The sequence below is a fragment of the Urocitellus parryii genome, chromosome 9, assembly GCF_045843805.1.
Source record: "Urocitellus parryii isolate mUroPar1 chromosome 9, mUroPar1.hap1, whole genome shotgun sequence".
Taxonomy (NCBI): Eukaryota; Metazoa; Chordata; class Mammalia; order Rodentia; family Sciuridae; genus Urocitellus; species Urocitellus parryii.
In genome coordinates this window covers 37733213-37756803 of record NC_135539.1, presented here as the reverse complement: position 1 = coordinate 37756803, position 23591 = coordinate 37733213, and the positions used below count along the sequence as shown (strand labels likewise).

The 23591-nt window shown below is 53.4% G+C and overlaps 1 protein-coding gene across 3 annotated transcripts in view; it reads right to left on the bottom strand.

Moving 5' to 3' along the window:
- Nucleotides 1–23591, bottom strand: part of Mad1l1 (mitotic arrest deficient 1 like 1) — a 351707-nt gene that overhangs the window by 85040 nt on the left and 243076 nt on the right. For all 3 annotated transcript variants that reach the window (XM_026405670.1, XM_026405671.1, XM_077802469.1), the window contains one exon: nt 10939–11146. In XM_026405670.1, the coding sequence (XP_026261455.1) occupies nt 10939–11146 (208 nt within the window). The remainder of the gene's footprint in view (nt 1–10938; nt 11147–23591) is intronic.

The following is a 23591-nucleotide window of genomic DNA, read 5'->3' as shown; positions in this document are numbered from 1 at the left end:
ATCTAACTTCAATAAGCAAAAAAGCAATTTGTGAAGGTGAATCTGAGGTCAAAGTGTCCAAGTTCCTGGTTGCTGGAGAGAGCAGTGACAGACAGCCTCACCCTCATCCCATAAAGGGAACCCCAGGAAGCCGGCATGTAACAGGGGCAGAGCAGTGTGGGGACACTGCAGTCCCCAGGAGGTTGGCATACAACGGGCAGAGCAGTGTGGGAGACAAAGCTCCAGAGTCATATACGCGTGGGCCCAGCCTCCCTTGCCTAACCCGAGCCCTTCCTACCCTGGTTCCCCCTGAATGCTCTGAGGCCCTCATGCCACCAACTGGTGGTGCCCAGTCTATAGGGATGCCCAGTGTGCTGGTTAACACTGCGTATCATTTCCACTGGGCCACAGGCACCCAGATATTTGGCTAATCATTATTGTGGGTGTGTCTGAAGGGTGCTTCTGTATGAGCATAACATTTGAATCAGTGGGCCACATACAGCAGATGGCCCTCCAATGGGGTGGGTCTCATCCAATCAGGTGGAAGTCTTGGCAGAACAGAAGGCAGAACCTCCCCAAGTAGCAAGGCAGCCCCCAACCTGATCCTTTGAGCTGGGACATCAGCTCTTCCTGGTGCCTGCGACTGAATTGTACCCTCAGCTTTCCTGGTCGCAGCTGTCCACACTCCTGCACTTCTCAGGACTTGCCAACTCTATTGCTTGTTGGTGAGCTGACTCTCTGCATGCAGTAAGCACCTCTGTGTGCATGCTTCATGTCCCACTGGTTATTTCCCCTGTGGAACTTGACCCACAATGTGCCCAGTGTGTGCTGTCTTCTAGGTGGCACCATGGTACTGTGAGGAGCATATCCTCAGGGTATGAAAGTCAAAAGAAGGTTGGGATGGATGACCTCATCACGGTGACCAGATAGCCTATGCCTAGGCTTTACGTCAGAGTCACCAAGGAGCTGGTTCCTGGTAGATTTAGGAGCTTCCTGCCAGACAGGATGGCACAGACTCCTCTCCTGGCTCCTACTACCTCAACTCTAGACCCTGGATGCAGCAGGAGAGCAATCAAAGAATCTGCCTGTGGAGGGAGGTGGGCAAGTGGTGGGAGCCAACTTTGGAGGCCCAGATGGCAAAGGGCAGCCAGGTAAGCACCTTCCTGCTCATCTGGGGTGCTCTCTGCCTGACCCAGAGGGTGGTCCTGACCCACAAGCCCGTGCCTGGGATGCCTCTGGCGCACAGGCCCGAGACACTGCCTGCTCAGAAGCACCCTGTGGAGATGAAAGTTCATCTACCAAATTCATTTAGAACTTCAGTGTAATCTCATTTAAAAATAAAGCCTCAATGGCTTTTGCTTGAACTTGACAAGAGTAATTCTAAAATTCATTTAGAATAATAGGCAAGAACATTTTTAAGTTAAAAAATTAATGCCTGATCTATTACTAGATATTAAAACCTTTTAAAATCCTAATTTCTTAAAATAACATATGGATAAATGAAATAAACCCCAAACATCTGAATGCACATTCTATTATGCATAAAAACTTAATAAACATGAGACATCCATTATAAGCCTACGGGGCAAGTAGGAACATAAGCGACACGGGGGTGGTCGCTGAGTGACATGGACGAAGATCAACTTAGATGGCGTCACATACCACATACCAAACAACAGGTTCTAAGATTAAATCTTTAAATATTAAAAATAAGCCAAAGGGCCCAGAAGAAAATAGAATTGCCCGTCATATCACTAAAAGTTTAAAAGTAACAGAATAGATGAGACCAAAAAAATTTCAGACTCTAAATTATTAAAAAAAAACCCAAAGTTAAGTTTCTACATAAACAATATAAAAAGAGGTCAAGACACAGAGGTTACAATGAGACCGTTCTTTTTCTTTTGGGGTAGGGAATGGTCTTGAACTCCTGGGTTCAAACTCCACCTCAGCCTCTGGAGTTTTTAGGACTCCAGGTGCATGTCTAGGCCTCGTGATGAGGCCATTCTGAAGAGAGAAAGTAAAACATTCTTCCTGTGCTTAATGAAGAAAATGCACAAACAAGGTGCCATTTTAATTTATAATTTTTACAAATCATGTGGAAAGATGGCATGTTTTGGTGATCAGGCCTATAAAGCCTAACACAGGGAGAGATGACTGTGATGGCCCAGATCCAGATTTGGAACAGTTCCATCACCTGAGGAGCAACTCTCTGCCCTGGCTGTGGAGCCAGCTAGCAGCCCAGTCCATCCTGTGAGCTTGCACTTTTACCTTTTCCTCCACTGTGGGGGCCTCTGGCAGGACCATGTCTGGCTCCCCCACAGAGGGTGCCAGCAGTCTGGCCTTCCCTGGGCAGTGTTCCACCACGACACGCCATGATGTGTATCTTCTCACAGCTGGGCTTGTGTGACCAAGGGTGCGGCCCAACTCCTGAGAACCTTGGGAAGTGGGAAAGGCTGAGGCTGGCTGAGGAGGGAGCCCGAGAGGTCTGCCTCGCACCACACAGGACCTGGAGCTCGGGTGGGTAGAGGGGGTGGCCGCCGTGTTGAACCTCTAACCCATGAGCGCCTCATGACACTCTCCATTTTCACCTCCAGTTGCTGGCTGCAGCGTTTCTAGCTATCAGCACAGCTCTGTCAAGATTTGCATCTATGGATTACATCTGGGGGGCAGTGAAGAGAAATGGGGCTGTTTTTAGCTTTGGTTTCCACGTGGTCATTGCTAGTATATGGTATCACACAACATGTGCATGCACCCACTTAAAGAGGGTGCAGCACGGCCACGGGACATAATTGGGATTTCTCTTCACTGTGACTGTCCACAGGGACAGTCAAGCCACCTGTGAAGAGGATGCACCACACCCCCACTTTCCAGCCTGCCTGCCTCTGTAGGACTCTGGCCGACTGTCATGGATGGTCTGCCAGGGACTTCTGTCCTGAGGGAGCTGCTTCCGGTCTTGCATGATCAGGTCTGAGGCAGATGTGGTCTTCTTTGTGTGAAGGAAGTCCCATCTTTTCCTGTTGAGAGTTTCTGTCACGAATGGGTTTTGGATTTTGACAAATGCTTGTACTGTATCTATTGATCTGATTGTGTGTTTTCTTTTTTAGATTATATCATCTGATGCTTAACACTGAACCAGTCTTGTGTTTTTGGAATAAATAAACTAATTCTTGTGGTTTTTCTCTTTAGTCTTGTCATCGGCTTTGAAATCAGGGTGAGCTCATGCTTCCTTGGGTGTGCTGGGACGCTCTCTCTTCTGTTTCCTTGAAGAGCTGTGGGGGATTGCTATTCACTTTTCTCTGCGTATTTGGTAGAATTTGCTGGTGAACCATCTGGACCTGAAGATTTCTTTCTTGGAAGCTTTATGGTCAGGGATTCAGTCTATCAGATGATATCACACCGTCTTAAATCCTGAAGCTGTGCCCTGAGCCTCGGAGTTGGTTGTCATCTGTCTGATTCTGGCTCTACCTGGCCCAGACATGAAAGCACCTCAAGCCTGGCCTGAGTGGGGCACAGACAGGGTGTCAAGGGCTGCCCTTGCTTTCTGGCATGAGAAGCAAGTGACAGAAATCTGTCCTTTTATCTTTCTTCTTCCATCCAGCAGCCAGGCAATCCTGGGCTACAGCTGCACAGACGCCTGGAGCCTGGTAGTGGGGGCGAATCCTGCTGCATTTCCTCTGGGCCCGGTGGCTGGCATAGTCGGGGACAACCACATGGCAGGGCAGGGCAAAGCCAGCAGGGTCCTGCAAAGGGAAGTCACGGGGGTCCTGAGGACCTCCCTGAGCTAAGCATGGGGGTTACACCCAAAACACACACCAAGGGCTCGAGAACTGGACTCTGGGCTAACCCACTGCCCAGGACTCAAACTGGCCCACCCAGACCACAGCATCAGAGGCTCTGAGAAGCATGGCAAAGACCGGTGGGCTGGACTGCCATAAGGAACTGGGCAGAGTGCCCATGACGATTAGCAGAAACCAACGTTCTGTACAGAGTGTAGAAAGACCTGGAATGGCCTCACATGGCATTCAAAATGTCCAGAATACAACTCAGAATTAAGCTGCACATGAGAATCCAGGAAAATACAGACCTGCTGAAAAGAACACGACTATCAGACACAAGTCCAAGACAACAGAGATGCTGGTATCTTTAAAGCATGATTCACAGATGCTTTAGAGGCTCCAGTTTCCACAGTCCACTGAGAAGCAGCACTGGCTCATGGAAACCACATCCCTGTCTGTACCCCTTTACCTGACAGATTTCACACTGCTACACTGACATACACCAAACCTACCAGACTTGGCTCTGCAGGGCATGTTTCCCACCTTCAACTTCTGATCTGTGAATGTCACTGTGCTTTTACTGTCTAAAAATCCCACCTGTTACATGGAGGGAAACTGTCAGAGTGAATGTAGATTATTCACAGAAACCTCAGGGGCCACAGGAAAGCAGACACTGCTGCTTGTTAAAGGCCTAAAAGACTGCTGGCCAGGACCTCCACCCCCAGCACAGAAGCCTTGCTGCTCTACTGGAGGGACCTGCAGCACGGGGGTGCAGGGGCTGGGGCTCAGAGCACAGCAGCAGCCATGGAATGGGCAAGAAGCCATGCAGGGCCACGGTGGTAAAGTCCCATATCCTACTTCCTGCTTCCAACCTGCACTGTGTACCTACCTTTATGTATAAGCAGACTGAGGCCTGGGAGGTGGCGGCCCTGCCCCAGGGACTCATGGACTGTGACTCAGGACAGGCCCACACTAAATGGGAGCAGTGCACTGATGTCTGGCATTGACAGGTTGGCACCTCACCCTTCCGTGCCACCATAGCTGAGGTGGGCTGCACTGCCAGGGTGTGGGAGCAGGAAGAGGGCAGTCAGTCTGCAGAGTCAACAGCCTAAGCATGAACGAAACAGAGGCACTGCCCTCTGTCTCAGCCCCAGGTGGGGAGTACTGAGGTGCAGCCCCAAACCAAGCCCCCGGATGTCCTCCTTCCCAGGGCTGGGGCAGGGGAGCTCAGTGCAGCCTGCTCCCCTCGTCTCCTCCCTAGAGACATCCCTGGGATCCGCTGTGCCTGCACAGTCAGGCAGTGGCAAAACTGATCACCTTCAAAGTGCCACCCTGACAGGACTAGATTGTTTTAATATTAATGCACTACCTGATTAAACTGCGATTAATAATCTCTCTGGCAAAGTCTGGGTGCAGCAGGGGCCATGCAGGCAGCCAGAAGGCAGCGTGGGGAGGCTGGGGCCCAGATTTCTGCCAGCAGGGTTGTGCTCTTGGTGTGAGGTTGGAGAAGCCAGGCAGTTACCCCAGGGCCCCGAGGGCAGAGGCCATCTTGTTTGTTTCTGTCCTCTCTGGCCCCCAGAGCCAGGGCCCAGGCCAGAGAACAAGAGTCCTCAGAAACTCATGGTAAACATAAAATGGAGGCCAAAAGAGGGTGCACTGCCTGAGAGAGAAGCCAGCGCGGCCTCCAATGCCCACCTCACCCACCTGCTCTTTCTGGCCTCTCTTCCAGAACTGGCAGGCTGTCTATGATCTAGGTCTCTTGTTGGTGTCAGCTCTGCTGTCCACCAACCTGCAAGCCTGTGACCTGAAGCCCAATCACCAGAGGCTGGGAGCCTGGGAGGGACCCTGCCAACAACTCAAAGCCTGGAGAGGCGGAACTGAACAGCTTCCATGGAGGATAGTGACCCATTCAGCAATGGAGAAGCCACAGCTGTCTGCCTGCCTGCTGCCTGGGAGCTACAACAAGGTGCTCGATGCCCTAACAAGTTGGCAGGGGAGGTGGGCACATCCGCAGAAAGAGTGTACCCTCAGCTGAGCTAGACTACTGGGCCTTGGCCTGCAACTTCATCTGTTTATGTCTCGGTTTCCTCATCTGTGCTCAGAAACAGGTTGCGGGGTGCAGAGTGGCCACAAAGAAATTCTGAGGAATTCTGCTAGGAGCCAGGGAGATAGGCAGGAGGCTGCCAGGACCATGGTCCTCCTCTGTCAATGACACATCCTCCCCTTTCCAGGTGTGAGCCCACGAACAGCATGAGGAGCACACCTTCCTCCAAATGGCAGCCTCACTCCTCCAAACACATCCCCCAGACCTCATCCCAGCTGTCCCCCTGCTAGGCAATGGGGGCTCTTCTCCCACAAGAAAGGCCTCCAAGAAGGGGGCCTAGGGTGACCAGACTCTTCCCACCTGCCCACTGGACAGTGGTGCCCAGTCACCTTGCCTGTCCCCATGGCATCCTCAGAGGCTGCTGGGCTTCTGCTGAGCCTCTGTCACTAAGCTTCTACAACTTGCCATCAGCCTTATTCTCGTCAACTTTACACTTGTTTTCATGTACAACTTCAGAGCTCAGTAATGCAGAGAGACTTGTCAGGGAGCAGCCACCCCCACACCTTGCCGCCTGCCCTTTCCCTGGGACCCTGGCTTTCGCTTGTCTTTTAGTACCTCCACCTTGGTACTAAACATTTCTCCAACCTCTGACAGCACGTTTCCATGGTGTGTTCTGGATCTGACACACTGGTGTCACCTACTGCCTTCTGGTGAGCCAGGAAGATGCCCTGTGAACTCCCTCCTACTTCCTGGATTCTGTACCTTTTTTCTTGGTTTACTCCCTCATTTTATTGGAGCACATCCTAGACTAACTTTCTAAGAAAGGATATAGGAAAGGTAAATTTTAAAACACCATGACCATCTGAAAATAACAGTGGGCATGGCATGGGTCCTAAGCTCCAAGTCACTTCCATTAAAAATGTAAGGACACTGCTGGTGCCTCCTACTTTCTTATGCTGTTGCTGAGGAGTGTTAGGTCATTTTGGTCCCTGGCCCTTAGAGAAGGGATGTCTTGTTTTCCTTTGGAATCTCCCAGGGTCTCCTCTGTCCACAAGGCTTTGGAGTGCCATCAGGATGTGCGCAGGAGGACCTGCCGTCACCTGTGCAAAGGACCTTCTGCGCATCTTCCATGGGGATTCGCTCCTTGCCTGCTGGGAACCCACCCTCAGAGCTCCAGGTACACCCTCTTGCACCCGGGGTTCCTTCTATGCACTGCAGGGCTGGTCCTCTCCACGTCTCACCTCTATTTTCTTTTCTTCATCTGTCTTTTTGTGCAATTTTCTGATAAGCCTGCTCAACTTCATCTTAAAAATGTTCAATTAAAACTTCCATTTGACTCTGGACACTTTTACACGCCCAGAGCTTGTTCTCTCTCTGAATTGCTTGAAGGCACCTGTTCTCATGGTGCTACTGAAAAGTCTTTCTCACTGGTCAGGTTCAAGATGCCTCTTTTGGGTTCTCTTCTGCTCTGGAGGCCCATTCCCCCAGTGGGCACTTTGTACATGTTGCTCTGTAGTTTGCACATTTAGGCGTGTTTTCTTTTTCTTTTTTTTTTTTTTGCCTTCCAGAGTTCTGAAAATCCTTGGCTATCCTCCAACCCCTAGCTATCCTTTATCATCAGGAGATGTGTCATGGGGCACCCAAGGACCTCTGAGCAGGAGAGGAAAGCCTGTCCTCTGTGGACCGCACCATGGAGATCGCTGTCCCCTGGGACCTCCAGTCAGCACCCTCCCAGTCTGGTCAACATCTCCCAGGAAGAGTTCTCACTGGGGCTCCAGGGTCACCTTAGGACTTACCTGCAGCTGTCCACCTCAACTTCTGTGTTCTCTCTGGGCCTCCTGTCCTGACTGGGCCTATACAGGGCCCTCTCCCTGCCATCTATGTGGCATGGATGGTGTGTGAGCAGAGCACAGGGTCCATCTCAGGGCTTCTGAATTAGTCTGAGATAGGGCCTAAGAATCTGCATTTCTCAAGTTCCTGGTAGGGCTGCACCAGCCTGAGGCCCTCACTTCAGGAAGCACTGTTGCAAGAGAATAAGTAGCTGGGTTTTTAGTTTAGTTTTGTTTTTTTTAATCTTTCCTGGGGGAGAGGCTACTGCCCACAAATAGAGTGAGGGAAAGACCTGGGACAATCTCTTAATTAAATTCTCAACCAAGTATCTTAGGTCTCCTCATCTTAGCCAGGCACCTCCCCAGGGCTATCTGCTGCTATTCCTTCCTGGGCCCTCTGGGGAGTCTCGTGGCTTGAGCAGACTGGCTCTTTGGCCACACACTGGTTTAGAACCCTCTTTCCTGAGCACTCAGTCATCAAGGGCTAAGCCCTTCTTAACAGATTTGAAAGTTTGCTGCTGCATCGTCTCTGTGGGTGTATATCTTACAGCAAGCAAAACAAAAACCAACCTGCCTCACTGTGAGTTCAGGAGCCTGGGAGGTACAGCACACGGGCAAGTCCAGTGAGCCACCTGGGCTTAGATGCCCCACCCCATGCCACAGGCCTCCTTCCTGCCCTCACCTTTAGCCACACTCTTGACAGGCTGTCCATGTCTGACCTGAGTCCCTCATCCTCCAGCTTCCAGGCAACCTTGGACTTGCCCTTCTTCTTGAAGGGAAGCTCTGGGTGTCTCTCAGTTCCCTAAGTGTCACAAAATCTATCTGCTGTGGCCTCTAACATTCACCACAGCCAGACTCCCTGCACTGAGTGCCCAAGACCAGCACAGCCTGGTCCACAGGAGGAGCTCAGCACATATGACCAGAAAAACGAATTGGCAGTCAATGGGCAAATGCTCAAGGGACACCAGGTGATGCTGAAGGTCTCTCCCAAGAATCCTTTCGCAAGGAAGAGGTCTACCTGTGATGTTCTGAGTCTGCATTCTTTGCTCTAAAATCTGCCACGGACACATAGATGGCACAAGGCAGGAGAATCCAGGCTGGAAGGAGTACAAGGATGACACTGTCACACCACAGCACGGCAGAAGAAGCCTGCATGGTGGGAGGGCTGGGAAGATGCCCAGAGCTGCCACCAGCTTGCCAGGTGGTCCCATGAGAGGTTTTCTCTTTCCTTGGCCTATTTCCTACCTGGGTTCTGCTGGAGGCCTGGCCAGTGGCCACAAAGCCCGCCCTCAGCTCAGCAGGAGACCTCCCATTCACAGCATGCTCTGCCCCAAGCTGGGTCTGCCCCAGACTCCCCAGGCCAGCTCATAGGCAGGCTGGTGACTGGGCAGGGGAATCTACTCCAAGAGAGTCCCTCCTGGCTGCTTTCCCATAGCCTTAGCAGTGATGCCAAGAAGAATGAAACAGCACTGGTGGAGAGAATTCAGAAGCGTGAGTATTAGGAAGCACTTCAGGGACTGGCTGTCCCCACGGCACACTGTGCCATTCCTTTGCTCTGCTCCACCCCGAAAGGGAGTGGCCCAGGAACTGCCAGGGATGGGTTCCTGGTCTGGTTCTGGCACATTTCTCATGGTGTCTGGATGCCTTGGTCTACAGAAAGTAGGACAGGACCTAATAAAGGTCAATGTGAGTTCATGCAGAGACCCCAAATGTTAATTCTAAACCCCTGAGATGGGAGAGAAGGGGTGAGGTATGGGGGGGAATGTGTGTGTGAGTATGCACTGCCCACATATGCTGGACGCCAGATCACAGGGAGCCATATAAATAGCCGCCATCCTCTAAGACGCTGAGAGATGGCGAGTCCCACTACCTCCCATTCTGCTTGGAGCCCAAGCCCACAGGAAGTGGTATAAGAAAGGCCCTATCACACAGGGGGCGTGGCAACCTGAACGCCAGGGCAGGTTCCAAGACTCGGGGTGCTCCAAGACCACCACGTGCTAAGGATAGTTATAAGAATCTTGTAACAAGATCAGGGACAATAAAATACAGCTGGTGAACAGTGACTGAGTGCCAGCCATGTGCCAGGCACTCTGCAGTGCCAATGTGGTCTACTCACAGCTGAGACACAGAAGCTGTGGGAAGTCCCAATGCTAGGAATGGCACAGTTGTCACTCCATCTCAGGCCTGGCTGCCCCCAAGCCTTGCTGGGCAGGAGACTTCCTGTGTCCTAGGGCTTCCTCCATCACTCGCAGACCAGAGGTCTTGGTCCCTGGATAGGTGCACACAGCAGGAGGGAGACGACACAGGAATGAGGAGGAGGACGAGGGCAACTGCCCTGATGCTTCAGACTGGCTTGGCGCTACAGGAAGGGGCCTAGCAGGCCAATAACCTCTCTCCCACTCCAGGACTCTCAAGGGGAGTGTTAAGCGCCTCCACAGCATGAGATGACACACACAGAGAGGAAGCAAAGGGCCTCACAGGGTGACAAGCAGCCTGAGCAAACGTGAGATGCAAGTGTCAACAAAACAGCAGCCTCCAGCCTCCAGCCTCCAGCCCCTAGCCCAGCAGACACCCCTGCAAGTGCCCCCAAGAGTGGAGCCATCAGATGCCCAAACGGAGGAGTAGAAGGGTCACACTCTTCCCCGGTCACTCTGGGGCCCTGCTCAGGCAATACCAAGCACTCTCCAATGCAGACAGCGCACAGGGCACCTCAGCCCCCAGAACCTCTGCGAGCACCCTCCATGCAGATGTGTACATTTCTCTGCAGCTGCAGAGTGGACACAGCCAACGCAGGACTTGGGGACTGCAATGCTCTCCAAGGCCATGAAGAGACTCAGCATTGGAGGTGCCGAGCACAGGCTCCAAGGGTTGTTTGGTTTCCAGGCGGGAGAGGGTGGTGAGAGGCACTGACTTGGAGCTGCCCTCGTTCCTCCCTGGTGTCGCAGGCCCTTGCAGCAAGGGCCCCTGGGCTCTTTGAAGTATACTTAGACCCATGAAAGATGGCCCCTGTTCTCACGGAGAATTGGATTTACTCATGATTAATGGGGCACACACAAACTGATAAATGATATTAATTTGTTCCAGGGGTCTGAGAAGATCTCCGCTGCTTACCTCTCTAGTGCTGCCTGAGTTATTTCCTGCCGCCTGCAGATGTGGATGACTAACCTTGTTTGTACAGCCCTGCAGGAAAGTCTCTACGGACCATGGGGGTCCTCATGCTCTGTCCCCAAGGCCCGGCTGCCCAGGGCTACAGCCATGGCACTGAGGTGAACCTACCCACTGGATGCCAGGGGCTGCGCAATGGCCTTACCTGCCACCTCCTTCGATGAAGGCAGGCTGCTGCTGGCCTCCAGGTCAGCGGGGATGGGGCCCCCTCTCTCCAGAGCACGCACGAGCCCCCGAAGACGCTCACACTCCTCCTCCAGCTGGTCCCGGTCTTCGCGCAGACGCTTCTTGGCCGCGCTGGTGGGGTTCATGCTCATGTGCAGCACTTTGGTTCTGCTCTGGTCGTAGTCACCCTGAGGGACCAAGCACAGCACAGGGTCACCTCGGTGTGGGTCAGACCATGAGGCTTTGAGGATGCAAACAGAAGAGACAAGAGGCTCATAAATACTGAGTGTGAGGATCAAGAAATTGTCAGGAGCTGAGCACAATGAGGCTGCCAGGGAGCCACACAGCAGGCCCGAGTCTCAGGGCTATAGGGCTGCTGAGTGGTACAGACAAGGCCTTTCCCCTCTGAGTTTTGCTGTTTCACCAATAAGAGATCACGTTGTCATTTGCCTTGAAGAGTTACTGAATTAAGGAGAGAAAATAAACCAGCTGGCCCATCTCTTGGGACACTGCAGGTCCTCACCACACATGTGTCTCTGCCAAGGCTTCTTAAATCCAATCTAAGAACAACTCATGACACAAATACTTGAATGATTGGGCTTTTACTACCCCCATACTGTGCCTCTCCCTACCCACAGTGATAAAATAAAACTAAATACTTCTATGATTTGGAATGATTTTAGACTTATGGAGAGCCAGTACAGAGTGTCACTGCTGAGCACATGCCAGTTGCTAACCTCTACCAGGAACACAGTCTACCTGCCAGACCAGCACCAGCCAGGCAATCCCCAAGGAGAGGATAAGGTCCGAGCCCAGCAGGCTCCACCACACCTCACAGTCTTCAATCACTGAGACCTCGCAGTACCACAGCAAGGTCAGCGCAAGCCACATGACCCTGACCTCACCACCCAGACACCAATTCCAGAGGGACTGAAATCTTGTTACAAGGTAAAGTTTTAAAGAAAACACAAAAGAACACCTTCACAAATACGGAGTGGCAAATTGGTAAATAAGGTTCAAGAGGTGCCTCTTTAACAGGAAGGGAGGAGCAAGCCTAGACTCAGGGTGCTAAGAACTCCTATTAATCAAGGTCCAGGTTACCAGAAACACAAACCTGACCGAGGACTCAAACCCTGAATACACGAAGAACTCAAGAGTGAATGAGAAATGTCAGGGACTACACTTGAAAATAGGCGAAAACCAGACAGATGCAGGCACCCCAAGGGCTATGAGCACATGGAGAGGGGCTCACACAGGTCACAAGGGGATCAAAAACTGAGGCCAGTGAGATGCCCACATCCACGTTGCACACACAGAGGGCTGCCTTCCTGGTGAAGGGCAGAGCAGCCAAGCAGTGTGTGAGACAGCAGCGTGAGTGGGCACAACTTTCTATAACAACGTGTGGCAAATCCTCTGAAGAGACCCATCTTGCTGCCTAGGAAGACCAGGAGACAGCCATGCTGCCTCTGCTGGACCAGGATGGACCTCTGTGGGTCTGAGGTGACTCAGGAAGTCATGGTCAGAAGCTGCGCTCTCAGGCCATCATGTCCCTGGGCTGTCCTGCTCCCAGAGAGAACTGTCACCCAGGTGAGGAGGCCCTGTAACCTGCCCCAGGGAAGGCCTTGGGGACCGGGACAACACTAACAAGGCAGGCATGTGGCTCAGGGACATGCTCCACCTGACAAGCATCATGCTGCTAGGCCACAGAGCCCATCCCTCTGAGTCACATTCCACCCTGCTCCATTGGTGAGGGACACTGGGCCCACAGAGGGAGACTGTGCTTGTTTCCTCCCGGCTCCCCCACACAGGGACTTCCCTCTCTCCCTACCCTTGTGCCTCCTGCCCACAAGTCCCTCTTTCCTCTAAGGAGCAGGGTAAACGGCTTCCATTGTTCAAAGCAGCAAATGCTCTGGGTGGGGAAAGAAGCTGGGGGAGAGGTCAGGCAGGCCGAGCATGGGGATCTTCTGGCTTTCCAGGAGCTCAAGCTGTGTGGGGCACTGTCCCTCCATTGAAGGATGGTGTGGATAAGACTGGACAGTGCCCCTCAAGCATGTCACCAGGGGCCAAAACCTGCCAGTTCTTGGCTAGCCTCCCAGAACCCCACAAGATGTGACTCCTAAGAAGAGCAGGGAGCTGGGAAAGGCCCAGCAAGATCCCACCCTGGACACCACCCCTTGGAACTAAAAGATCCTGCCACCACCTCAGACAGCAAACTGCTGGCCCTCAAGTCCTTCTGCAGAAGAGGCCAGTGGAGACGGAAATGAAGACACGGGCCAGAGACTCATGGGCACCTCAGTGGCGGCAGAAACCATTGCAGAGAGCAAGCTGGGTTTGCAAACAAGGCTCCTGCCTACCTCCAGAGCCTCCCTCAGTGCAGGAGGACAGGCCAGGCCTCCATCAGTGCATGGAAGAAAGGAGGGAGGGGGAGTGGCGTGAGGCCAGGGCGGGAGAGGATTTGCATGTCTCTTTATGGGTTTTCTGAGAAACTTGTAAAACCCCAAAAGATAAAGAGACCCCTGGAACTTCAGCTGAATCACACATGTCAGGGTTGAAAGGATTATTTCATCCAATTTCAACAGTCTGGGGAGATAACCAAGCGTGTGAAATTCTACCGCCCAAGCCGCCCGGGAGAGCCTCTGACAGCAGCCGCTGGGGCCTGTCTTGTGGAGTGTGCGCAGCTGGACACGGGTCGGTTTCCCTCAGCACAGAGCTCAGGAAGCCAGGAAGACGAGAGAATCAGGCCCAGCGTTCCCCGTGCAGTCAGAGGGTACACCTGGGCCTCATCTGCAGGTCACCTTCTCTGCCCTAAACACCCAACTCTGGCTGTGACGAGCAAGCAGCTCGTGGACAGACATATGAACAAACATGGCTACATGTCAACACTGTGTCACAGAAACCCAAACCAGAATTCCATATGATTTTCACATGTTCCAAAATATCCTTTTGATCTTTCTTTGCAAATGTTTATAAACCTAAAAACAATTCTTAGTTTATGGGCTGGGCAAAGCAGACTGGCTGGTCATGTCAAGCTGCCCCCTGGGTGAGGATGAGACGTGTGGCCTTCACATGTCCCTTTCCTGACTCACAAATGTTCCTATCCCCCAGGGCAGCCTGGGCTGGGACCATGGCTTCCTCTTGGGGCCATGGGCTGGGACCATGGCTTCCTCTTCCTCCTCTTCCCTAGAATGCAACACAACTGACCTCCTGGGAGAGAAGCCTCAAGTCGTGGTGAGGTAGAAGCACAGGTACATCCTGGAGGCCACCAGCATGACCCTGGACAGGACTGTATCTGCCAGGCCTCAGCATCCTCCCATAGCTGTGAGAGATGCAGGTGAGGGTCAGGAAGCATATGACGTACCTAAGGCTGGCCCTGCTTCCCAGCAGGCCTGTGAACGTCAAGGCCCCTGGGCGGAACGCTGTTGTGGAAAAACCCAATACCACATGGCAGGCACAGGACTATCAGCTCCTGTTTGGTTTGTACAAAGCCACTGAGACACAAACTTCTGATGATCAGTCCATCTGCAGAAATTATGTTTTCCTCGAAAGGACCCAGGGTCCCCTCTGTGCATCGGGGAACTTAAAGGTCAAAAATAAGATCCAAGCTGGACATGGTGGTCCATGCCTACAATTCCAGGGGCTTGGGAGGCTGAGGTGGGAGGATGGAAAGTTCAAAGCCAGCCTCAGGAACTTAGCAAGGCCCTTAGCAACTTAGTGAGACTCTGTCTCAAAAATAAAAAGGGCTGGAGATGTGGCTCAGCAGTTAAGTATCCCTGGGTTCAATTCCTGGTCCCTGCCCACTCCCACCCTCGCAAAAAAGGGTTCAACTAACTAAACTAACTCAAAACAGAAGAGAACAAACAGAAATTCTTAAAAGTCTGATGAATTGGAGAAAAAAATGATGATTCCTATGAAATCTATACACATCCAAAGCAAAGTACTGGAGGGCCACCAGACACCAGGGCACATGTGTGACCAGGCTGCCCACATCTGACATGACAGTGTCTTCAGGCCCAGCAATGAAGGTATAAAAGCTTCCCTCCTGTCTCTGGTACTCCCTGCCCCTCTCGGGGTGTGATGACCAGCCCAACCAAAGAGTGTAGCTAGGTGCTAAGCTGGGCTGGCTGGGAAAAGGGGTTTGGTTTGTACAAAGCCACCATGTCCAGGATGAGACCAAACTCCTAAACCTGTCCTCATTAGCACCTAGTACTTGCCCCATCTTACTGCCCACAGAGATGCAGCACGTGGATGGACGAGCCTGGCAAGCAGGGCAGAAATGGTAACAGGTGGTCAGAAGGCTCTGCAGCCTGCCTCCACCTCGGGCAGGGAGGCACAGTGTCACTGAACCCTAGTCTGGAGTCTGTGGCAGGAACTGGGAGAGCCAGGGGCTGCACTGCTGGCCACGGCCTGGAGCAAACCTCCTCCTCTGCACCTGGGCAATGTGGGTATCCTGCTCTCAGAAAGGCCGAGGGCTGAAGAAACTAGAGTGCCCCGTGGACTCCGAGGTCATAAACATGTTAACTATTTCTATAAACTAAATTGACTTTCCGTGATGCCTAGAGACGGCAGAGTCCCGTGGAGGCAACACGAGGAGGGATGGGAATCTGGACAGGAGAGGCAGGGATGGCTAATGCCATACTCCCTTCTGCCACATATAATGATACCACCACGCCCTGGCGCTAGGGGTTACAGTGAGGCTCCTCGTCAGGCATGTTGCTAAGGGGATGGGGGGTGGACAGCGAGTATCGGCTGAGAAGCGAGGTCCTGCAGGGGATGGTGTTTGTAAGAGGCATCTGCCACCCAGAATCTTCCACACTGTCTGCAGAACACTATGTCCTGAAATGTCCTGGCCAGGCAGGGGCTTCCCAACAGGAATCATGGGGAGTGTGAGGTGATTGGTGCAGGATGTGAGGAAGGAGCAGGTGAACACAGCTAATGCAGTACATTTTCTGGGTGCCCAATGGGAAACCCTGGGGTGTCTTAAGGACCATGTGACCCCCATTTCCCCCTACACAGTGTGACCGGCCAGGGTACAACCTGGGTAGTGAGGGTGGGGCTCAGGGTCTAGGTCTATGTTCCTCTGCAGCCTCCTTCCTAAGCCATCGCCCTCCCCAGAGGGGAGGCCCTATTTCTCCCTGGGAGAGGAAGGAGACAGTCAGCCACCTGAGACCCTCCTACTGAAGGGAGCTGCCAGGGACAGGACTTCACCCTACACTGTAGACCAGGGAAGTGACACGACACTGCAGTGCCCGCCTGTGACAGCACCCAACAAAGACCTACTGCACAGAACCATTGACAGGGACAGCTACCACTCCTCCACTGCCCCCAAACAATGACAACAGTGACAGCTACCGCACCTCCACTTGCACCTTAAGACAGTCACATCATCTTAGACATTTACTCTATTAGCTGTCTCCCACCAGGAGGTCAGCCCACGGGGACAGGGACTACATCTGGCTCACTGCTGCTCTGCCAGTACTGAGAACAGTGCCTGCCACATGGTGTCCAATATGAGTTTGCTGAATGAATGGATGACAGGCATAACATCTCCTGGACCGAGATAGTCCTATGGGCTGAGAAATCAGACACCAATTGGTGAGGATAATGTACGAAATAAAATCTGATGGGTCCTGAGAAAGAGTTTCAGCCTCTCTTCCTTGATAACCAGCCACAGTCCCTCCATAGCTCTTCTATCACTTGCCTGGTCTTGTGGGGGGGGGCAGTACAGTGTCACTGCTGCTGTGTGTGGGCAAGGGGTGCAGTGCAGGTGGCGCTGCCTGTCCCCCATGGTGCACACTCTGGGGTCAGACCCAAGCAGGCCCCGTGCCCGGTGCTGAGTTCCCAGGAGGGCTTCTGAGCTTAGTATGGAACGTGTAGCCAGGCAGTGGAGACAAAGGGGCTAAAGGGCAGGAGGGGAGCCCTGTAAGTGTCACCGATTATCAAGGCCTGCACAGCTATACAATCCTCCCACAGAAAGATCATATCACCAACCGGGCTTGGTGGTGCACGCCTGTAATCCCGAGGCTTGGGAGGTGGAGGCAAGAGGCTTGAGAGTTCAAAGCCAGCCTCAGCAAAAGCAATGCCCTAAGCAACTCGGTAATACCCTGTCTCTAATAAAATACAAAATAAGGAATAAGGCAGGGGATGTGGCTCAGTGGTCGAGTGCCCCTGAGTTCAATCCCTGGTACCAAAAAAAAAAAAAAAAAAAAAAAAAAAACCCACCAAAAAAAACAAGAAAGATAGATCACACCACCCAATCCACCCAGGTCTCTGCTCCAAGAAAGAACCAGCCAGTAGCTGCACCGCAGACGGGGAGGCTGGATAGAGGTCAGGTGGCCTGGATGGCCTCCACAGCCAAGGGTGCTGGGTCACTGCCCTCCAAAATGTATCCACCATCTGGCCATCAGACATCACCCCAGGACAGCCCACCTCTGGCCCTCTGGGCAGGCTCCTCTTGCTCCTTGCTGTGGCTCGGGTCGGCATGCTCAGAGAGGGTTGAGCAGCTGTGTGCTTCCCTAAGCTACATGGAGGCAAAGAGACCACCCCACCCAGGATCATGAGTGCGAGGCCCATTCCTCAGTCCTTCGCTCTCGTCACAGAGAAGGGAAAACCCAGCTCCATCTCCAGTCCCGCCCCCACCCCGGGCACCATCTTGCCCATAGCGGGCCCTGGGGTGTTTGCGCCAACATGAAGGAGTGCCACGCGGGGGGCTGGCGCTGCGCGGAATGAGCAGATGGGAGCGGGTGGACGGCTTTGCTGAGATCGCTGCTAGACGACAGTGCTGAAGAAGAAAGGGGGAAATGGCTGTAATCTTCCGCTAAAATTTGTCGCCTTGTTTGATTCACAGCTGAGAAAACTGTTGAGACACTGACAAGAATCTCAAAAGGAAAGTTTGGAACCTTCCTTTGATGCGATGGTGCAATTATTGACTAAACAAAAACATTTCGCTTGCTGAGTGAGCGGGCTGACGGCTTCTGCGGGCGGTGGCAGCTAAACAGGAGCAGCCAGTCAGCAGAGGGGAAGCCACTCCCTGGCGTGTGGATCCCGGTCCAGCTTTCCCCAAGCCAGGCCTGTGGACTGTGCTCCCGAGAAGAATCTGCTCAGGGGCTCAGGGAGCATGGGCCTCACGTCCCCGGAGACACTAAGCTAGGGGGTGTTAAGGGGCACAGTGCAGATTCCCTGGGGGCCGGTGCCCTGGGACAGCCTGAGGCTCCACCCCTGGCCTGTCTATTTCGGGGACTTCTTTCTCAAGTCCATGTAAACTCAGATGAACAGCCACTGCCCCGGGTGGGATCAGCATGGGCTTCATTTCTGCTCCTAATGTAAGTTCTGCCCCTAATGTGCAGGCCCCCATCTTCAGGGCCTCAGTTTCCCTCTGTGACACTGTGAGAGGGAATTGGATCTTTAAGGACCTTCTTTTTTAAGTACAAAACCTCCCTGAGTGCCTGCATGCTGAGGCGCTCCTGCATCCCTGCCAGGCAGGCGGCTGCCCCAGGGCCCAGCTGCCCCTGGGAAGGTCTCGGGCAGCAGGCAGGGAGGGAGGGCCGCCTGCCACCCTGTACCTGACTCGAATACTAAGAGACCCTGCTGGGAAGAGGCAGCAACGCAAGGAGAATTAAAAAGCACAGTTAAATAACCGCCAATCCTTATGCATATTTATAAATCATCCAGCCTCAAAACCAAATCAATACCCCTCCTGGCAGAAGGAGACACAGCTTGGCAACAAGAGCAAGGCAGCTTTCGGTGGCTGCTGGGTCTGGGGCTGGAGAAGGGGCAGAACTGAACCAGGAAAAAGGCAGAGGCCAGGAGCCCAGCCCTGCACGTGGAACCCCCCTGTATCCCACGACCAGGCTGGAGTCCCAGCTCTGAGGGTGAGGACAAGGGAGGGCAGGGCTAGGAGAGGGAAGGGCCTGCCAGGGCCCAGCACAGGTTGGGGACTCTTCTCACGACACTCCCTGGATGACAGTCTATTGGGTTCCTAGTGACAAGGCAGATAACAACGTGGAAGAGAGCATATCTGTCCATCCCTGACCCCATGCTAAACTCCAGGCCACCAAGACGACCATGACAGGGAGGCACCAGGGCCAGGGGACCTGGGGGAAGCCTTCCTCAGCCAGGGAAAGGCTGAGTGCTGAGCCGCCACAGCCAATAGAGTCCTCTGAAGGAACAGCCCAGGGGGAGCCCCCCGAGCCCCATATCTCAGCCACCTGGCTCAGACCCTTTGCAATCCTCGGGCCCTGGGCTATGAACTGTGAGCAACAAGTTCCCAAAAAGGGACAAGAAGAGGGACAGGCAGCTGGGCTTGGGCAGCTGCCTCAGGAATCCCAGGTGACCATCTGCTAGTCCAAAGGTAGGGCAGGGAGGTGCCTCCTTTATAGATCGCTGAGGTTTGAACTGAGTTAATCTGGGCTAAACCTCAGGCCTCCAAGAGCACGCAGCCCGAGCATCGCCAGCCCACACCCTGCTGCCTGCTGGGATGGCCTGCAGGGAGGTGGAGCTTGCAGCTCTGAGGGGAGGGCAGAGCCCTCTCCCTGCCCAGTGAGGCTGGATGTGCCAGACACATGGGACCCATGGGGAAAGACAGACAGCAGCCACCACAGATGCTGCAGATCCCCACCCCCACCCCAGCCCTGATAGCAAAGGCCTGGCCCTTGCTCACTTTAGCAGCACAACATGGGCCTCCTCAAGGCAAGTGCCCAGGGCATGGCCCTTGGAACTGGCATTCTGCTGTCCAAAACATGTACTGCTATGTGCTGGGTTTGAGACTCAATTACACTCCTTTCTCTCTGAGCCTCAATTTCCTCATCTGTATAATGGAAGTCTGGCTGCTCCGGAAGAGCAATGGGTCCACAGACGAGAGGATGATCTTTGCAACACCTGCATAGGGTGTCAGGTCCCCACAGGGCTCTTGAAGCTAGGACTAAAAGTGCTGATCCTGAGGCCTGTCTCCCAGCTCTGTCTCCCAGGGCCCTTGGCTCGTCCTCCACTCCACTTCTGTCTGAGAACCTGGGCCTCCCCCCAACACACACAGCAGAGCCCAGGGGTGTCCATCAAACCAGGTACAGTGAAGTACTGGATCCTCTCTCATCTACGTTGCATTTTTTTGTCTTTTAAACCCGGTGGACCTACAGGTCATTGTGTTTTTCTTCTCCTCCTAACTTGGAAAAAAGCTGGATCTGATCCATTTCTCCCTTAAATGGGCTCAAAACCCAAAAGGATCCCAGAGCAGGCAAAGCCAAATCCAATGCCCAAGATCACAGGAGGGGCCAAGGCAGTGCCCAGTTGGGGACACACCTTGATCATGCCACATAAGGCTGGAGCTGTATCTGGACAGTCACATCAGTGCCTGCAGGAAGGACGGCACTATCCTAGGAGAGGAGCCTGGGCCTCCAGAGGCTGGGGACGAGCTCAGGGCCAGTCTGCGGCAGCAGGACCAGAGGTGCTGCTGGGACCAGTGTTCACAGCTTGGCCCTGTGTCCCTTCCTCTCCCCACAGCTGTCAAGGTGAGGAAAGCAAAGCCTTCCCACCCACATCTGAATTTGGCTTCCTTCCCCAGCACACCACAGCTTCGGACACCCAAGTGGCAGGGTGAAGGAGACAGAGTGAAGGGAGGGCATGATACTCAGTGACCAGCCCTGGGCAAGCTTCCACCTTGGGATGGAGGAGGCTGCCAGATGGCCTTTGCACAGCCATGATAATATCCATGCTGGACAGACATCTGGGCTCACGCCTGGGACTGGTGGCTGATGTGGGGACCCAGGAGAGCCCATTTAGGTCTCAGTTTCACCAGCTACAAAATGCATGACTTTGGGCCAATTCTTGGCACCCCAATCTTGTTCTTGGGATGTCCAGAGGTGAGGACAACCCAACTCACTGGCCAGTGATGAAAGCAGCCATCCTATCCTATGCCTACCCTGGAGGACACGGCCACACAGTGGGAACAAGGGCTGGATGGAGCAATGAGAGCACAAACTCCCTCCCACTGGGCATCTCGAGTGTCTGCCATCCTCCCACACATCCAGTGCCACCTGGTGACCATGTGCTCTTCATCAGCAGTTCCCTGACCTCAGCTCTGACAGCAGAGCAGGACCATCAGCACAGCCAACTTCAGCAAGCTACCATCCCCTGCACACTCCCTGGGGTCCCAGGAGGTGAGCTGCTATTAGAGGCAGCATGTGAGCAATTTGGAGGGAAGAGTCGCAAAGAAAATTTACTAGATGGGAAGGGCTGAAGGCAGTTTGGATGGTGCAGGTCCTGGCCCGGACTCAACACCTCCCCGCTCCCCCCAGATCCATTGGCCTCTCAGGACCCACACTGCCTGCAGGCCCTGCAGGTGGGTTGCTCTGGTGGGGACATTGGCAAACTCAAGATGGCGGCAACCACTGTAGGTGAGTGAAGGGCGGGGAGTGGCCAGGGCCCCTTGACTCTGGTGATAGGTTGGGATGGCTGCTCACTTCCCAGCCTGACTCCAGGCCCTGTTCTTGGAGGAGGAGGAATGTCCTGTTTGCACTGGTCAGGCTACAGTTTGGGGCTGCTCTCCTGGAATCCCTGGGGAGCCAGTGATCCAGGCCCCAGAAGCAGCTCTGGAAATCAGGTGGCCCCCGCTCTCATGGGCTCTCCATGAGAAGGCAAATGACTGCAGCCCAAACCACCCCACCTGATTCTTGGTAAGAGCTGCCAGAAGCCTCAGACACAGGCTGGCAAACGGAGAAGCAGCTGGTGAATGATGGCCTAGGTGTAGAGGCAGGGTCTGATGGTCAAGGGCCACAGAGGGCTGAATGGCACCTGACGGGAGTGAGCCCAGACAGCAGCCACCCCAGCACTTTGTCATGGACACCAATAGGTTAGGTCCCTGGTCCATGGCCTGAGTTGCTCCAGGAGATGCCCAACAAAGTTCCCATCTTAACCATTTCTGAGTGGACAGTTCAGTGGCATTAAGCACATTCACCTTGTGTGGCCATCAACACTAGTCACCTTCAGAACCTTCTCACTTTCCTACACTGAAACTCTGCACCCATTAAACACCCAACTCCCTGCTGTGACACCCTGTCTCCAGGGATCTTGCAGAGGTGTATCACATAGTATTGACCTTAGTGACTGGCTAATTTCTACAGCACAGCAGTTTGTATCAGAATTCCATTCTTTTTTAAAGCTGAATAATACTCCACAGTTGCAGATGGACTACATTTTATTTATCATTTAATTGTCAGTGGACACTTGGAGTCTCCATGTTTTGACCACTGTGAACATGGCACCCATGTTTGTGAGTCCCTGCTTTTGAGGCCTAGGAGTAGACTTTCTGGGTCCCACAGCTAATGTGCTTTCTAAGAGCAACACGACACCTGTGAGAGCATCATAAAACCATATGAGATGCATCTCATGATCTTTTCTGTCTGTGGCACCAGAGTTAGTTTATCTCTACCAAGTCCAAGTTCTCCAGCCATTGAAATCCCTTTGCTTGGGCAAGGTTGACCCAAGAATGGAATGGTGTACAAGGTTGGGAGAGGACCTGCCTGCGAGGCCCAAGACCCTGAGAACCCACACAGCTCCTATTGGCCTATTTCTGATATGGGTGGCGAGAGGAGTGCTTAGTGTGGTGCCTGCTGTGCAGGGACCCTGTGAGTGCTGCTCCCCTGCCATCCTGCTCCCTGCTAGGTCCTATCAGTTCCTGGAGATCACCTGAAGGGAGGGATTGGCTTTGCTGTCCCATGGAGAACAGCATGTCTCATGGTTGGGCGTTGCCCTGGGTCTGCCCTGATGTGTCCAATCTTTATCACAGCCTGGCTGTGAGGTGACACAGGACTCACCTAAAACCTTGGCAAGGACCACATGGAGATGAAGGAGGGTGCTGCAGCCCACAGGTACATCACCACTCTGAGAATGATAGTGTGGATGCGGACGCCACAGGGAGAGGCAGCCTGTGGCCACGGATCCTGCTACTCCCTGGGCCACTTGCTTTCTGGTTGTGTAGGCAGTGGTGGTGAAGATGCATGGGCGTCCTAATGAATACGAGCAAAAAGACACCATGCCGCTGCATGATGGGACTGTGAGCAATGTGTGTGCCTGCCAAATAGCCTCCTCCCCCGACTGTCTGCTGGTCCATGTCTGTGGGGGATGAAGCCCCAAGGCCAGGGGGCCACAGAAGCAGGAGGCCAGTGTGCTGGGTGCTCCAGCTGGTGCTCAGGGCTGGTGGGCCCAAGGGACTGAGCTTCTCAGGAGGAGAGAGGAGAAGGGGCTTAGCATGCAGGACACATCATTCTTCTCATAAAAAAATCAAAAGAAATCAGCACTGTGGAAATTTCACCACACAAATGCACATCAGCGAACTGGCTTTTTATAGTCTTCGGTGTTAATAAACATGAGCAGCCTGTGTTCACCTCGGTGGGTCTGGGCTTTTTTTCTGCTTTATAAGTGTCTTATTTTACATAAACATCCAGCAGGGCAGGCCTGGGCAGCAGGGCCAGGAAGAGACACTGAGACCTGCTCTGCCGCAGCACCAGACAGGATGGAGCTGAGATGCACTTACTTCCTCCCTGGAAATGTGAAGGTACTGACAGAATCACCACAATGGGCCACAGAGTCCAGTGTTCATGGGCCAGCGGCAGCACTCAGCAAGGACATGTGACTAAAGTGAAG